This window comes from Colius striatus, chromosome Z (genome assembly GCF_028858725.1).
Source record: "Colius striatus isolate bColStr4 chromosome Z, bColStr4.1.hap1, whole genome shotgun sequence".
NCBI lineage: Eukaryota > Metazoa > Chordata > Aves > Coliiformes > Coliidae > Colius > Colius striatus.
Window position 1 is genome coordinate 55,180,965 of NC_084790.1, and position 14,949 is coordinate 55,195,913.

General features: G+C 36.3%; 1 protein-coding gene across 1 annotated transcript in view; it reads right to left on the reverse strand.

The window, feature by feature from the left end:
- PTPRD (protein tyrosine phosphatase receptor type D) overlaps positions 1-14,949 on the reverse strand; it is a 202,478-nt gene that overhangs the window by 131,739 nt on the left and 55,790 nt on the right. Inside the window, 1 exon segment of the mRNA XM_062019439.1 lies at positions 2,010-2,198. Coding sequence (XP_061875423.1) covers positions 2,010-2,163 — 154 coding nt within the window. The 5' untranslated portion in view covers positions 2,164-2,198.

Here is a 14,949-nt window from a genome sequence, read left to right on the forward strand (position 1 = left end):
CTTATTGGTGTACCACCTGGGTGGATAATATGAATGCAAATAAGATTAGAAAGAAGAAGCATTAGTACGAGAAGAAGGAGGCTAGGGCTTTGGAAGAAGAATCAAATTAGATTTACAGAATTAAATAAGGTCTTAAGAAAAACTTGAATTACTGTACTGTTAAAACAGGACTATATTAGATAGTATTATCAGGTTATCAAAGCAAGTTGCATTGTACCACAAAGGGCAAAAAAGGCTACAATTGGCTGCATTGCCAATCTCAGAGCAGCATCTGAGTTCTTAGATGTTTGGTTATAAAGGATTATATATATATATCAAATATGCCTCAAATACTTAAAGGAAACTTTGTAATACTGTACTTATGACATAGGTTAGGAATATATTGGAAATTCTATTTAAATATATATATATATATATATAAAATCTATATATATATAAAAAGAGGATACACTGAAGGTTATCTCAAAACAAACACTGAAGTTTTGGCTGGATTATGGCATTTACTGCTCTACAGCTATGTGATACATGTGTACTGCTTCTTTTAGGTGTTGCTATGACTGATAAGTCAACATTTCTGTGGAGGTGTGCGTGTGCGCCACTATAGGGATCTGGTGACTACACTGACTGTTAGTAAAATGCATGCCATGCATTTTAATACTAATAATAGTAATAATATAATAATAATCATCATCATAATATCATTATATTCTGAATATGGAAATTAGTGGGGGTGAAGTGCGCTTCAGAACTAAGCACTTACCAATAGATTCTGGAGATTTAAATACGGAGAGAAGAAAGACAGCATAAAAATATTATTATATTCCTTATAATTTGGTACAAAGTTTTCAGTTAAAGCTTTATATACTAAATCATCTATGTCACATGTGAAAAATTAAGTCTTAATTTACATTAACAGAAGGTTAATTTACACAATTCTGCTGACAACAAGCAAAAAGTCAGTTAACAAGACGATTTAACATCACAGGACAGGTCAAAAGCTGATAATTCTGGGTAGACATGTGATTAAACAACTTAGATTCTACAACGATATCTACTACATTTGCCAAAGAAAAAAGCTCATTATATCCAAATTATCTTATTTGGGGATAAGCTTTAAACTTTATAAATTTAGACGTTGGTTGGTTTGTTTGTTTGTTTTTAAATCTAAAGAGAGCAAAAGAATAAACTAGGGCAGGAGGAGAGTGAAAGAACTGCTAGGGAGGTGCAAGGGGCAAAGAGAGAGAGAGCAGCAAAGCTGGATTCTACACCAAAAGCAGACTTCTGTAGATCCAGAAAATGTAGGATTCATAAAGCTTTAGCATGGGCAGACACTACTGTGGCTACGTGTGTTGGAAAAATGATCATCCGGCAAAAAAACCCACTTTATTCCACAGATTATCCAAGGATTTCTTTTCCTTTTTTTTTTTTTTTTAAATTTTAAAGTATAATCATGCATGGGAAAAAGTATTGTGTTTTATGTATTTGTGAGAGAAAAGAAGATGTGTCCAAACTGGCTAATCTTTGGTGGAGTCAAATGTGGAAAAGACAGCACAAAACACATTTTAATTTTAATTGAAGTGTCTAATGCAGGTTTTGGCTTTGATGAATATAAACATTGGTACTCCTTGCAATTTCTGAACGAAGTCCAATGTTGAAATAAATTTGTTAAAAAAAATAAAAAGGAAAGAAGAAAGAAAGAGGAGAAAATGGATCCATCAAGTACTGCAAAAAGCAGTAAAGAAAAAAATTATCAAAAAGTACAGTCACAGCAGTGAGCAATGTGGAGTAAACAGAAGCTGCAAAACACATAGACAGACTCTAGAAAAGGCTATGACAACATCACAGACATGGACAACACACTCAGTAATACAGAAAAGAGAGGAGGAAGAGAAATTATTACCTATAAATAAAATCGAAACAAAAAAAAAAAAAGAAAAAGAAAGAAAAGAAAGAAAAAGTGAGAGAGAGAACAACTCCGGGCGTTAGTGGAAACAGCAACAAGACCCTACCTGAGCGTAACTGCTTGATGCGGCCATTGTTGTTGCTTGTGTCAACAGGTAAGAAATCTTTGAACCAAGTTATTTCAGGATCAGGATTGCCACTGGCTGCACATAACATAGTAGCTGTACGAGTTCGTTCAACCACCTTCAGCTGTGGGCCCATATCAATGGTGGGGAAACCTCGGGGAATCTGATCCTCTGTAAAAGAAATATATGATTTGAAAGATTTCACATTAGCTCCACAGTAACTCATGACAGCCCCATTCATTACCCTGCTTATCAACGTTCATGGGCCTCCTTATTCTCTTAGCACAAGAAACTGATGATACTCAGTACTTTTTGTAACTTACAGTGATCAAAACTATGATACAGAAGTTCATTAAAAAAAGTGGACATAGGCTTTATATTTACTTACAAATTGCATTAAATTGGCATGGATACTATACATAGTGTATAATAGATTCCTTCTACAGCACTTTACAATGCTGACGTTGCTATGCTTGCTAGAGTCTTAACCATTTTACATGAAAGAATGCATTACCATGGCTATCATCAACAGGGAAAAAATTCTAATGTCAGACAAATACCCAAGAAGTGTGATCGTGCAATACAGGATTTGGCAAGGGACTTCAGAGACACAAGTTACATGACTTGCTTTTATCATTATCATTTGAGGGTTGGACCATATGATCTCTGAAGAGTTCCTTCCAACCCTACCATTCTATGATTCTATGATTACTTTTGTGCTGTCGGTCTCAACATATAATGTCCCTGTCCTACAGTCATCCATCTGTAAGATGGGTAAGACATTATCTCTTGCTGCTACAGAGAAGTGTTGTGAGGATGACTGCCTTATAAGACAGCAAAGCACCGAGAAACTTCAAACATTGGACCTATGCAGATACCAAAGCTAAAGTGACAGGACATTCATAAGGATCTTCAATGGATACAATTGTGTTAACTAAAACGTTCAGCTGTGGTAAAAAATCCTAGTGCTGTCAATACCAAAATATTAAGAACAATTCACCTAAAGACGATACATGTTAGCAAGCAGCAATGGAGCACAGTTGCAATTTCTCAAATTTCTCAGAACTCAAGTCAGCATAGCTAAAACACGTACTTGAATTGCATCATCTTGATCTTAATTGCCATTAAAATGTCAAAAATATTTTCATTGCAAAATAATTGCTATTATTTCAGTTCAAAAAGGCCAAAGAGGATCAATATTAAACACCTATTTTTTAAAATATCTTGATTGCTAGTTACTGACATGCAATCAATTAAGCGATATAATTAACTTCGAATAAATTATTCAATGTCAACTCTCTTTCATGAAAATGTGTAGTACTTTAAAATAGTTTCAGGGATGTCTTCAGAACTTTCTCAAAAATATATAGCAAGCAAATACCTCTATAAATCTTTGCAGCTCCTATGGTCTGCTGTTGCCCAAGAGCTACTTAATTGCTTGCAAGGCAAATGCACATAGATGCTACTCTGATATAATACAATTTTCCAGTTAAGTTTGCATACCTCTTCAGAGCCAGCATTTCTACCAATCAAAGGTTAAGTGTCAAATCCTTCACAAGCTATAGGCATTTTCCAAAGAAGGTATGCTTCATGTCTATTTATGAATATAAAGTCTTTGCTTTGGAAGTAACTGATAAGATTTGACTTGTGACATCAAACAGGACTTTTACGACCTGACCTTTTTTTCCCACTTGGCTTGTACAGAAAACCTTGGAGTCCTTTTTGCAAATACATAAGTGTACAACAAAGATAATCCACCTTGAATACTAATAGGACAGAGTAGTAAAAAGCGCTCCCTTCTTATTTTTAATAAGGGTAATTAAATTCTATCCATCTCCCTTATGCATAGAATCTCTTTGAATGAATGCTCTTCATGAAATTTTCATGAGAAACATGACAATGTAACAGATTCAAATAGCCAGAACTGTTATATTTTTGACAGCTGTGGCTTGTTTCCAATCTGGCTTTCAGGTATTTGGCAATAAAACCCAATATTCAATGTAAAATGGAACAAGGAAATAATGAAATTGGAGTGCTTATCACAGTGCATTTAGTTTTCAGGATGCTAATTGCTTTTTTTTTTTTTCCCCTCTAGGTTTATTAGTGATTTGTACAAAACTGTCTTTACACTTTGATGATACCAAATTTGACAGATCATCAAACACACCATATCAAATTAGTGAAAAATTACTTATCACTCAAAGTAAGAGAAAAGTAACTGTTAGAAAATTTAGATATATTGGTTGCTCTACAACTTTACATGAGATGAAAAGAAAAATATTTTTTACTCCCTATTAATATGTTCTTTAGGCTCTAAACCACAGTATATACCACCATTTCCTATTAATATTCAGTTCTAGTGAATGAGCTTCCGATTCATCAACAATTTAAATCAGACTTGACCTTCTCAAAGCCATTTGGTACTGTCTTTTTGAGAGGCCATTAAAGGGCAGATTTCTCTGTCCTTGTGCTTAGTGAGTCAAACATGTAATACATATTTTGTTTAGGATGACAGATACAAGAGATTTAGAAACAGAACACATTCTCTGAATTTGTTAGGTGTCTTAACAGGACTGCATTTCATTACTGGCATGAAGAGAATGCCTTCAGCACTGTGTTAAAATGTATTTCCAGTCAACAGAAGAGCTGTAGAAAAGTTTTTACTTCAGTGAATGTATTATCTGAACGACCTAGTGAGGCAATTACAAAGACTGGTTACCACATGAACCCTTAAGAGGATGATACAAAACAGCTTTGCCTTTTTTACCATCACAGTTGTTCTTCGTATTTCAAAATTCCCTGTGTATTCAGTCCTTTTGACATTGCTCATCTATAAACAATGTCCTTGAGATTCCTACCTCTGTTGCCAGTTTTGTCAAAGTGGTAATTGCTTCCTTTCCAAGCAACAAGTATTCAGATTTCAGTATAAGGATACCTACATTGTCCAGTACATAATTTCACATGTTGCTGGACCTATCTTAAAGGTGAGCCCTCAACAATGCAGCAGAATTTAGAGACTCAAACTCAGCTCTGACAGAGCAGTACACTGAAAATACCAACAAAATACATTCTGTACTATGAAAAAGAAAACATATCTACCTTTAAGAGTCTCTACAGAAAAAAACCTGTAAATGTGGCTATGACACAATACTACATATCATAAACACTGTTCTGCTCGTCCTTTTACTATGTTTTCTCTCATCTTAAAAAAAGTATGCTGTTGTAATTTCTTTATCAAATGACATAATTATTTTCTAAGATTACAGGAACTTCCCAAGCTATGTCTGAAGGTATGCTGTCAAGCCTACATGTATACAAAAGATGCATCCAAAGAATGAGAATGATTTCATTCAAATCTAGTACAATGAATTTCACTTGTCATAAACCTACGCAGCTGAACAGTACAGCTAAACGAAGCATAAAAGTGATCTTTATCCAATGTTTGTGTCACATTCTTAACATTTTTCCTGTGGAAAGCTACTTTCAGATCGGTTCTAAGCCCTTCTGGCAGCATGAAGAGTGTCAGCTTTTAGAAACATGTTGATACTTAAAATCTTAAATTCTTTACAGTTACCTTGCTGAATTACTTTGGCAATCATCTTCATGTTTTAACAAGAAAGACAGAATAGAGTGAATAACTTTCTCAGAGTACATTTTGACAATATTACTATCTATGGATATGAAATGCAAACATCAAGTACGTAAAGAAAATTGTGATAACTTCAGTCATAGTTTACAGAGTATAAAGGCAATGTAATAGCACTAGTGTCCCCAACTGGATAGTTGACATGAAAACTGAGTTATAGTTCTGTTAAGCATTTCCTTCCATGCTATTTGTGCTGTCAAAATACCCATGTTCCAGAATGTCTGTATTAACCTGTAGTTACATCTGTATGATGTGCTTACCTAAAACACATTCTCAAAGTGTTTGATCATGCTTCTTCAAAAATATCATCCTATGTGAACCAATTATTTTCATTCTGGAAATGGGGGGTGACTCTCTATTCTAATCAGGAAGAAAAAAAAAAACAAACCTATTTCAAGATTTACTGATAGCTTTACCACAGGCAAATTTTAGTCATTCTGTAGCTCACAAAACCGAAAGGCACACATTGAATATTCCCAGAATACACTATAGACACTGAAGATAAACTGCTGCAATAAAGTTTATTATTTCAAAGAACAGTGTAAATAAAGCTTTTATTTTCACTATTCCAGATGGTAGCAGCATATAATTTGCACTGTTTTGACATCATGACCGTATTATTCAAAATCATTCTTCCTGCAACTGAACTGAATGCAGGATTGAGAACAGTAAAATTAAAGAGAGTAGGGGAGAGAGTAAAATCAACATTTTGATGAAAAGTAGGTATTTTGTACTGTTATTGAAGAACTACACATATGAATAAGTTGAAAAATAAAAACAAAGCCATTTCTAATCATACATAAGAGACTAAATTTTCTTTCAAAGATATAATGCATAAGAAAAATGCCAGTTATTAAACTATATTCCTATTGAACAGAATCACAGAATCTTAAGGGTTGGAAGGGACCTCAAAAGATCATCTAGTCCAAACTCTCCTGCCAGAGCAGGACCATCTAGTGTAGGTCACACAGGAACCGATCCAGGAGGGTTTTGAATGTCTCCAGAGAAAGAGACTTGACAACTCATCTGCACAGCCTGTTCCAGTGCTTCATCGCCCTCACAGTGAAGAAGCTTTTCCTTACATTTCTTGGGAAGTTCTTATGTTCCAGGTTGTACTCATTGCCCCTTGTCCTATCATTGGACATCACTGAGATGAGTCTGGCTCCATCCTCCTGACATCCACTCTTTACGTGAATACTAATAAGATCATCCCTCAGTCTCCTCCAAGCGAAAGAGCTTCAGCTCCTGCAGCCTTTCATCGTAAGGGAGATGCTCCAGTCCATCATCTTGGTGGTCCTGTGCTGAACTCTCTCCAGCAGCTCCCTGTCCTTCTTGAACTGAGGGGCTCAGAACTGGATACAATATTCCAGATGTAGTCTCACAAGGGCAGAGTAGAGGGATGCCATTGGCCTTCTTGGCCATGAGGGCACATTGCTGGATTATGTTCATCATGCTGTCCACCAGGTCCCTTCCCCTATGCTATTCTTAACAGTTCATTCCCCAATCTGTACAGGTACATGGGCTTACTCTTTCCCAGATGCAAGACTCTATACTTGCCCTTGTTGAATTTCATTAGATTTCTCTTTGCCCAACTCTCCAGTCTGTCCAAGTCTCATTGAATAGCAGCACAGCCTTCTGGTGTTTTAGCTACTCCCCCGTTCAGTATCATCAGCAAACTTGCTGGCAGTGTCCTCTGTTCCTTCATCAAGGTCATTAACGAATAAACTGAACAGCACCAGTACCAGCACTGACCCCTGAGGGACTCCACTAGATACAGGCCTCCACCACCTCGCCCTGTTGGCCTGTCTTTCCTGAACAGGACACAGCCATTCATGACCACATTCAAGTCATGTGAGCTGTACCACTATGTCTCTGCAGTAGCCACCATATCATAATCCCTTGTCCATACACAGACTTCCAGCTCCTCCTGTTTATTCCCCATGTTGCAAGCATTAGTATAGAGGCATTTCAATAAAGAAGCCAGTCGTGTAGGATTCTCCCCTGACATTGGCTTGCCACCCTTAGGCTCAACCTGGTTTTATCTATTTCCCCCTTCAAAACCATCTTAAAAGGTAAATGTTGCCAAAAGTGTAATTCTGAACACACAATAAATTCTCTGTTCCCAGAGTCCTTTATTCAAAGCTGCTACATATAGATGGATACTTTTACTAAGTGGTGCTGTAAGCTGCAAAGGAGGGTAATGATGACACTGTAAGAATACATCTAGGTATCTGTTGAGATTTCTCTTAAATTTAATGTAATTATACCACACAAGGAAAGAGAATGATGAGAGACTCAGTAACAGTTATTAAATATTGAAAGTAAGAACAGCTGTCCATACCATCCCACCAACAAACACGCATTTTAAAATATTCTTCATATATTGAAGAGAGATGCAAAGCCTTTTTGATACAAAAGAAAACAAATTTGTTCAGCAGCTCGGTACACAATTACCCTGCAAATTGCAAAGTAATGTCTATATAACAGAACATAGAGCCACTTAGACTGAATTATCATTTGTATGAATGTTGAAGCAGCAATTTCACATTGTATTAAGTCAGTTAACATTCATTGTTATTAGCATTTTGCCTTAAATAAGTTATCTGTTTTAACAAATGAGTACATTTAGCCTTTGAAATTAGATCTCTTCATAAGGACATGAAAATGGAGACAGGAATTTGCACCTTTTGGTAATTCTCAAAATCTGTGAAATTAAAGACAGTGTATAGCAAGCTCTTTCCAAAGTGATTGGTTTCATTCACATGAAAAAAGAAATATCTCTCACTCTCCTTTAACAATGACATTTCAAATGACAATAATCAACATTCAGAGGGTCATAACTGATATGAAAACACAAGCCTCAAAACAAGCAGTAATCTCACAGGTGCACAAGTACTAACATAGAATATAGCATGGCATATCACTTGAGCATCAGATGTCCAAATTTGTTACTGACTGAATTTTTGGATGTCTGTTCTGCATAATGGGACTGGAAATACAAATTGCTGTGTCCTTAAAAAAAAAAAAAAAACAAAACAAAAATAAAAGCAGGGAATCCAAGAATCCCAGCCAGATGACCCTTCTCTGACATAAGGTTAGGATTTAGGTAGAATTTTCTTAATGAAACAGAGGCAGAGTATGTGACATGGTGTTTTAAGTGTAGGTTATCATATACTTGGGAAAAGAAACACTAAGCTGAAGTGCAGAGGAAACAACATTCCACATATTTCCATAAGCAATGTTCACACAAATGAAACTATGTATTTTGCACTGGTGAGTAAAGGACAAGAGGACAGCAAAGGACAGCAATATGAATTTCCAAGATTTTAATTTCTAATTTGAGGCTGAGTTTCCAGACAGGGTTAGGAATTAGATTACAGTAAATCCGGGTTAAATTGGGGCTTTACAAGAATGAATATTCTGAAAACATGATTGCTCTCTCTAGTCAGTATCTCTAACATACTAACATTGTGGGTTTATATCCTCCTTACTTTGATTTGAAAAATAAAGCAGAAAGAATAAATGTAGTTCTGTGAGGGCAGCCATTGGTTTATGCTTTAATTTCTCATATCTCATTCAGCTTTATGGTACAGTGAAGAATGAGATCATCAGCAGTTTCATAGATACACTAGAGTTCCCTCTCATGGTAGCAGTCTGACCATACAGATTGGTCCTGAACAGATAAAGCATTCTCTTCCTTTCCTTCCCCTCTTTTCCAATACTCTGCATTAAAATATTGATATTGGAAAATATAAATGATTTTTTTATATGTAGTTTCTTCATATTCAAAGAACAAAGCAATAAATCAGAACAATAAAGTATTAACTTACTAATCTGGACCTAGTAGTGAGCATTGTGGTTTTGCTTTACCAAGGAGGACAAGAAAGAAAAAGTGAGCAGTCTAGCAAAAGAAGTCCTTCCTTTGTCCCCATTGGTACTACATTTCAAAACCTAAAGGACTGATAATAGTGCCTAAGGCAGTCCAATAAACTCAGCTTGTAATCATGGCCAATTCTGTTACTAATGTTAGAGCTTTCAATGGCTTGTTTCCTCAATGCCATAATCTTACCAAACACTTTTTTAATGTAGCCTATATAGTCTGTAGTCCAAACTGACCACTATATACTATACTAACTACATTAATGTCTCAGCTGCAAAATTTCAGAACTTAACAAAGGAACTGTTGTGACAAAGCCATCGACTTTGTTCGAAGTCTTGTTTTCAAAGGAGAATGATACTGGGGTTTTTTTTGCACTTCTAGGTCAGCATAAAACTTGTGCGTTTTAGAAAGAGAAAGGGGAGGATTTTCACTTTGATAAGTGGGTAGAAAGATGCCCTAGAAGGCCTAAGGTTTGGTCCCTTAAAAGAAGGAAATAAGGAATAAGGCTGATAAAACTATATTCCTCAAGTTTTTGACCAAAGATACTTGGCTCAGGATGTCAAAAGCACTTCTTGTTCAGTGAACTAAACAGTAAGTTATTCAAGGTGGAGGATATGCATTGCAAACACTTTTTATGGTGCTTGGCAAAACAATGCATCCACATAGATGTGGCAATTTGGATGCTATTTCAGTATTTCAATAAGTGGCAAACACGATGAACAACAAACAATAAAAGTGCTATTATTGCTGAAAAGAATGGGAAAAAAGGAGTATGTTGCTTCTTGGTACTACTGAGGATTACACTAATGTTACTGGTAAAAAGCATACATTTTTTTTTCTACATACATTTTTTTTTGTGGTTTTGCCCAATCAGAGGAAAGGGGAAAAAAAAACCCGTGACTCCTCCCCCTCCCTGTGGAACACAGAGGGGATCAGGCAAAAAAAGTAAAAGAGCCCACGCAAGTCGAAATAAGAACATTTCACTACGGGAAAGTTGAAAAGGAACAACTATAACAAAGATAAGGGGATATTATAAAGAAAACTGGTGAGTGACGCAGTTGCTCATCACCCAGGACCTGACCTAAGCAACTGCTCCGGACTGGCGACCGAAAAACCACGACCCTGGAAGAAAGCTTTGTTCGGCTAGCCCCTACCTATATACTCGCATGATGTAGGGATGGTATCGAATACCTGCTGGCCAGGCTGGATCAGTTGTTCAGGCTGTACCATTTCTTGGTTCCTCATTAACTCTTAGAATTAACTCTATCCTAGCTCAAAGCAGGAGAACATCTAATGCAGCATACATCTTCATTGGTCTAAAAAGCATGCTTATAACATGCAAAATACATGACTACAGAGACAGTACATGACTACAGATGGCTGTAAAAAAAAAAAAAAAAGATACAGTAGCTCTGCATTTCTGTGGTTTGCTTTTTTATTTAAATCTACACTACTAAAAATGCGTATTAACTAAGTAAATGTTGGATGAAGTAAGGAAGATGTAAGATGACAAAGCAATGCCTCACATGATGTACTACTAATATTCATAAACAAAAGACAGAATCTGAACTGCTGGCAAATGTCAAAGTTTGTGGCATCTTTGAACTTGGATGATTCTCAAGAGAAGCAAGAAAGTGTTTTCTTTATAAGTGGATAGTGAAGTTCTTCCCTGGTGGCTGGGCTATAGAGGGAATGGTTGTGCTCTAGACCTTGCTCCTCGTCTTCCTGAATATGAGGGTGTAACCTTTTCACCTCTCATGCCTACATCTGGCAACATATGCTCTCTCTCAAAGAGACATTGAGAATATGCCTAGGGATCTGTTAGCAAGGCACATGAGAAGAGACGAGAATAGATGGAAATTTCTTTTTTGCTTGGGGTGAGTTTCAACATTGAAGTCAACACAGCTTTGAGAAATGTCCAGACAAAGAAGTTAGCAGGTATTCTCTTCTGGAGGGCAACATGGCCATTTCCTTCCATTCCAGAAGAATACAGACAAGCTTTCTCTGTAGCTGAGAACACACATTGCTTAAAACCCAGCTTTCTCGCACTTTTGTGCTCCAGTTCATTAATCACTGCTGATAAATACCTTTTGATGAGAATCCAATTCTACAGCAGAATCTCATATTGGTATTATACATGTGGATGAAGACATATATGTATAGAAATTCTATTATTTGTAAAGCCTAAGGCAGACAACACTTCAAGGTTTTAATCTCAGAAAGACTCAGGTTCATGTCAAAAACATTGTTTTGATATATTTGAAAACACAGTGCTAGAACTGACTGTTGCCTGAGACTTCAACTTTTCCTGAGATTTTGCTGCTGCCCTAAACTGAGGTAAAAGGGCTTAGTCTGGGCTTTAACATGTTTCATGTCATAACACGAAACACTGTTTTCATAGATGATAAATAACATCTGCACTCAGAGTTATTGCATAGAAGAAAATACTCAACATCACATCATGCTCTCTAGCATGGTGGAGGCCTGCCTCTGAAGTAGGCACAGAGGGCCTGGTGATGAAAGGCAGTGCTCATTCTGACCCACTGAGAGATAGTCCTTGTGTTCTTCCAAAGCATTTTTTACAGTAATAACCATATGGCCTTGAAGGACTATTAGAACTGTTGTGAACTGAACTGAGCAAACTGAAGCGGCAGACTCTTTGGAAGACTGAACGAGAGAAATTTATTTTAAACATGACACATTCACGTTTGTCTAGCAACAGCAGCTAATACTTCTCATGGAACTGTAAATGAGGAATGGCACAGGGATTCATTTGTAAGATACTGAACATAGAACCAAAATTAATTTTTTCAGCTTTACTGCAACTCTTGCTGCAACTTTGTCAACTAATTGCACCAGAAATTATACTGTTGCTAATCTCAAATGGGATCTTGGCTTGATATAGAAGCATAGAATGTTAAAAAGTGGGGAGTTTAAACTGTTTTACATGCTGAGCTCCAGGTTCATACCTATAAGCCTATCATCATTACTTTACCTGATTATAAAAATCAGTTCTACACCTAAATGCATAATGAAAACAAAATTCGCAATGGGCTGTGTAAAATGAAATTTATTAAAGTCTGCAGTGTATCTTCAGATCATAAATAAACATGTTCTCAACATTATTTATGAACATTTTCTCACTAAATATTAAATTTATTTTATGTACGGTATAGATAAGCTTCTTATTTTCACAGTTTCCTTTTAAGACAATCATCTCACCAAGTCTTGTTCAGTTGATCAAAGACAATTCTAACAAAGCAAGATGTAATTTCCAGAAAAAAAGCAGAGAGGAGGGTTGATGTGTTTTTTTTTTTAAATTGTGAGGGTTTTTTTTTTTACTTTGTTTTGTCTTTTTTTTTTAATAAAAGAATTTCCTACAAATAAAAATTACAATTTTTTAATGTGTATACTGCAACATTTCCATTCCAGTGGAATACTCTACTAGCATAGACATAAGGAAGTAGCTGTTCTGAAAGTCATTAACCTAAATGAGTGCTGGGATAATGTTTGAACAGTTGAATGAGATTGCCGGAAGGCTCAGCGAGTCATGATGTCAGGCAGGGCAGGGGTGGGGGGAAGTGCATCTGAGAAAGAATAGAAAATTTCACGTTATGACAGTTATTCGCAAATTCATCACAAACTGTTCTGTACAGTTAATGAAGTCAAACAGCTGTGGAGAGCCAGTTCCTGCCTTTAAGCAGACATAGTGTGAGAGACTAAGCTTAGCATGGTGTTGTATGTCAAGTACATCAAACATCAGTGTAAGCACAAAAACCTTCCATGCCAACTCTGCAGACAGACCTAACACATGATAAATTGCATGAAAAAGGTACAAATGACAAAACTAAAACACTTGAAAACAAAAGATGTAAATCAGTCCAGTGGTGAATTACCGCTTAGTGAACAGATCCCATGCCACAGAAGCAACACAAACAATTGACTGATAGTGACAGGGTTGTGTCTGACTTTAACAATGGAACTGTTTCTCCTTGGATTTATTAGTATTTTCAGCTATCATCCATTTTATAACTAAATACAGACCTCATTGCTTTGAGATAAAAGAGATGAAACTATTTTTGCTGTATGCTGGAGAGGCATGCATGAAGTTTGTCAATGCTTATAAACACATAAAGGGCGAATGTCATGAAGATGGAGTGAGTCTTTTTTCCTGTAATGCTTGGTGAGAGGACAAAGGGTAATGGACACAAGTTGGAACACACAAAGTTTCACGTGAACATGAGAAAAAACATCTTTGATGTGAGGGTGAGGGACTCCTGGCATAGGCTGCCCGAGAAGGGTGTGGAATCTCCTCTAGAAGCCTTCCAAACCCACCTGGACATGCTTCTGTGTGACCTGATCTAGGTGAATCTGCTTTAGCAGGGGGATGGACTAGATGATGTCTAGAGGATCCTTCCATCTCATACCATTTGGCGATTCTGTGTCATTCTGATTCTGTGATTACCCTATGCACTCTTTAGAAACACTTGGGAGTAGGTCAGATGTTAAAGTACTTGAGCAATTAATATAGCAATAAATCTTAGACTACATAACTGTTAAACATTTTTTCCACTTTTTTAAGGCATACTACCTTGAATCATCTGTTCTCATTAGTAATTGAAAGGGTAAAGGAAAGATTATGAACCAAAGGGTTGGTTGTTTTCAACTTTTAAGTAACATTTAGCTGCTTTGGCATATTATGAAAATATCTTGCTAATACATAAGGGGTTTTTTTTTGAATCCTTGCTTAAATACTGCACTTTTGGAAAAGGTCTGTCTAAACTGTTTATCCTGATGTATTAAAATCTTTCTGAAGAAGGTGATTTTTAACCTGTAATATGACACATCTAAGCCTTCATATTATTACAGGTCCTGACAGAGGTATATGTGTCCATAAACATTATTATCTCCAAAGTCCCAATAGACATCTTATTTTCCTTCTAAAAACCCACCAACAAGACATCCTGAAAGAGTATCATCAAGAGAAAAAAGTCTATTGAATTTTGGTCTTAAAAGGTGTTGCTCTGACAGGGCAGTTGGACTAGATGATCTTTCAATGTCCCTTCCCACCCTTAAGATTCTGTGTGATTCTGTGAAAGCAAGAGAAAAAAATCTTTGCATTTATCAAGTTTCGTGAACAATTAAATAAAATTTTCCGAGGTAAATCTTCCATTCACCTTATCACCTGACTTTTTGGTTTGCACAAAAGCTAGTATCTTCTCTCAACACATTGGAAGCCTCCCTCTGCACCAACACTTCTGAAAGCTATTAGAAACTATAAGCAAGTATCTGGCAATTTTCCAAATCTGTTGCTGTGCCTGTGATCATCTTTACCAGCTCATATAGCAAATAGTATGACATGAACTGCTGATGCTAACTTCAGTCTTCAAAAGAAA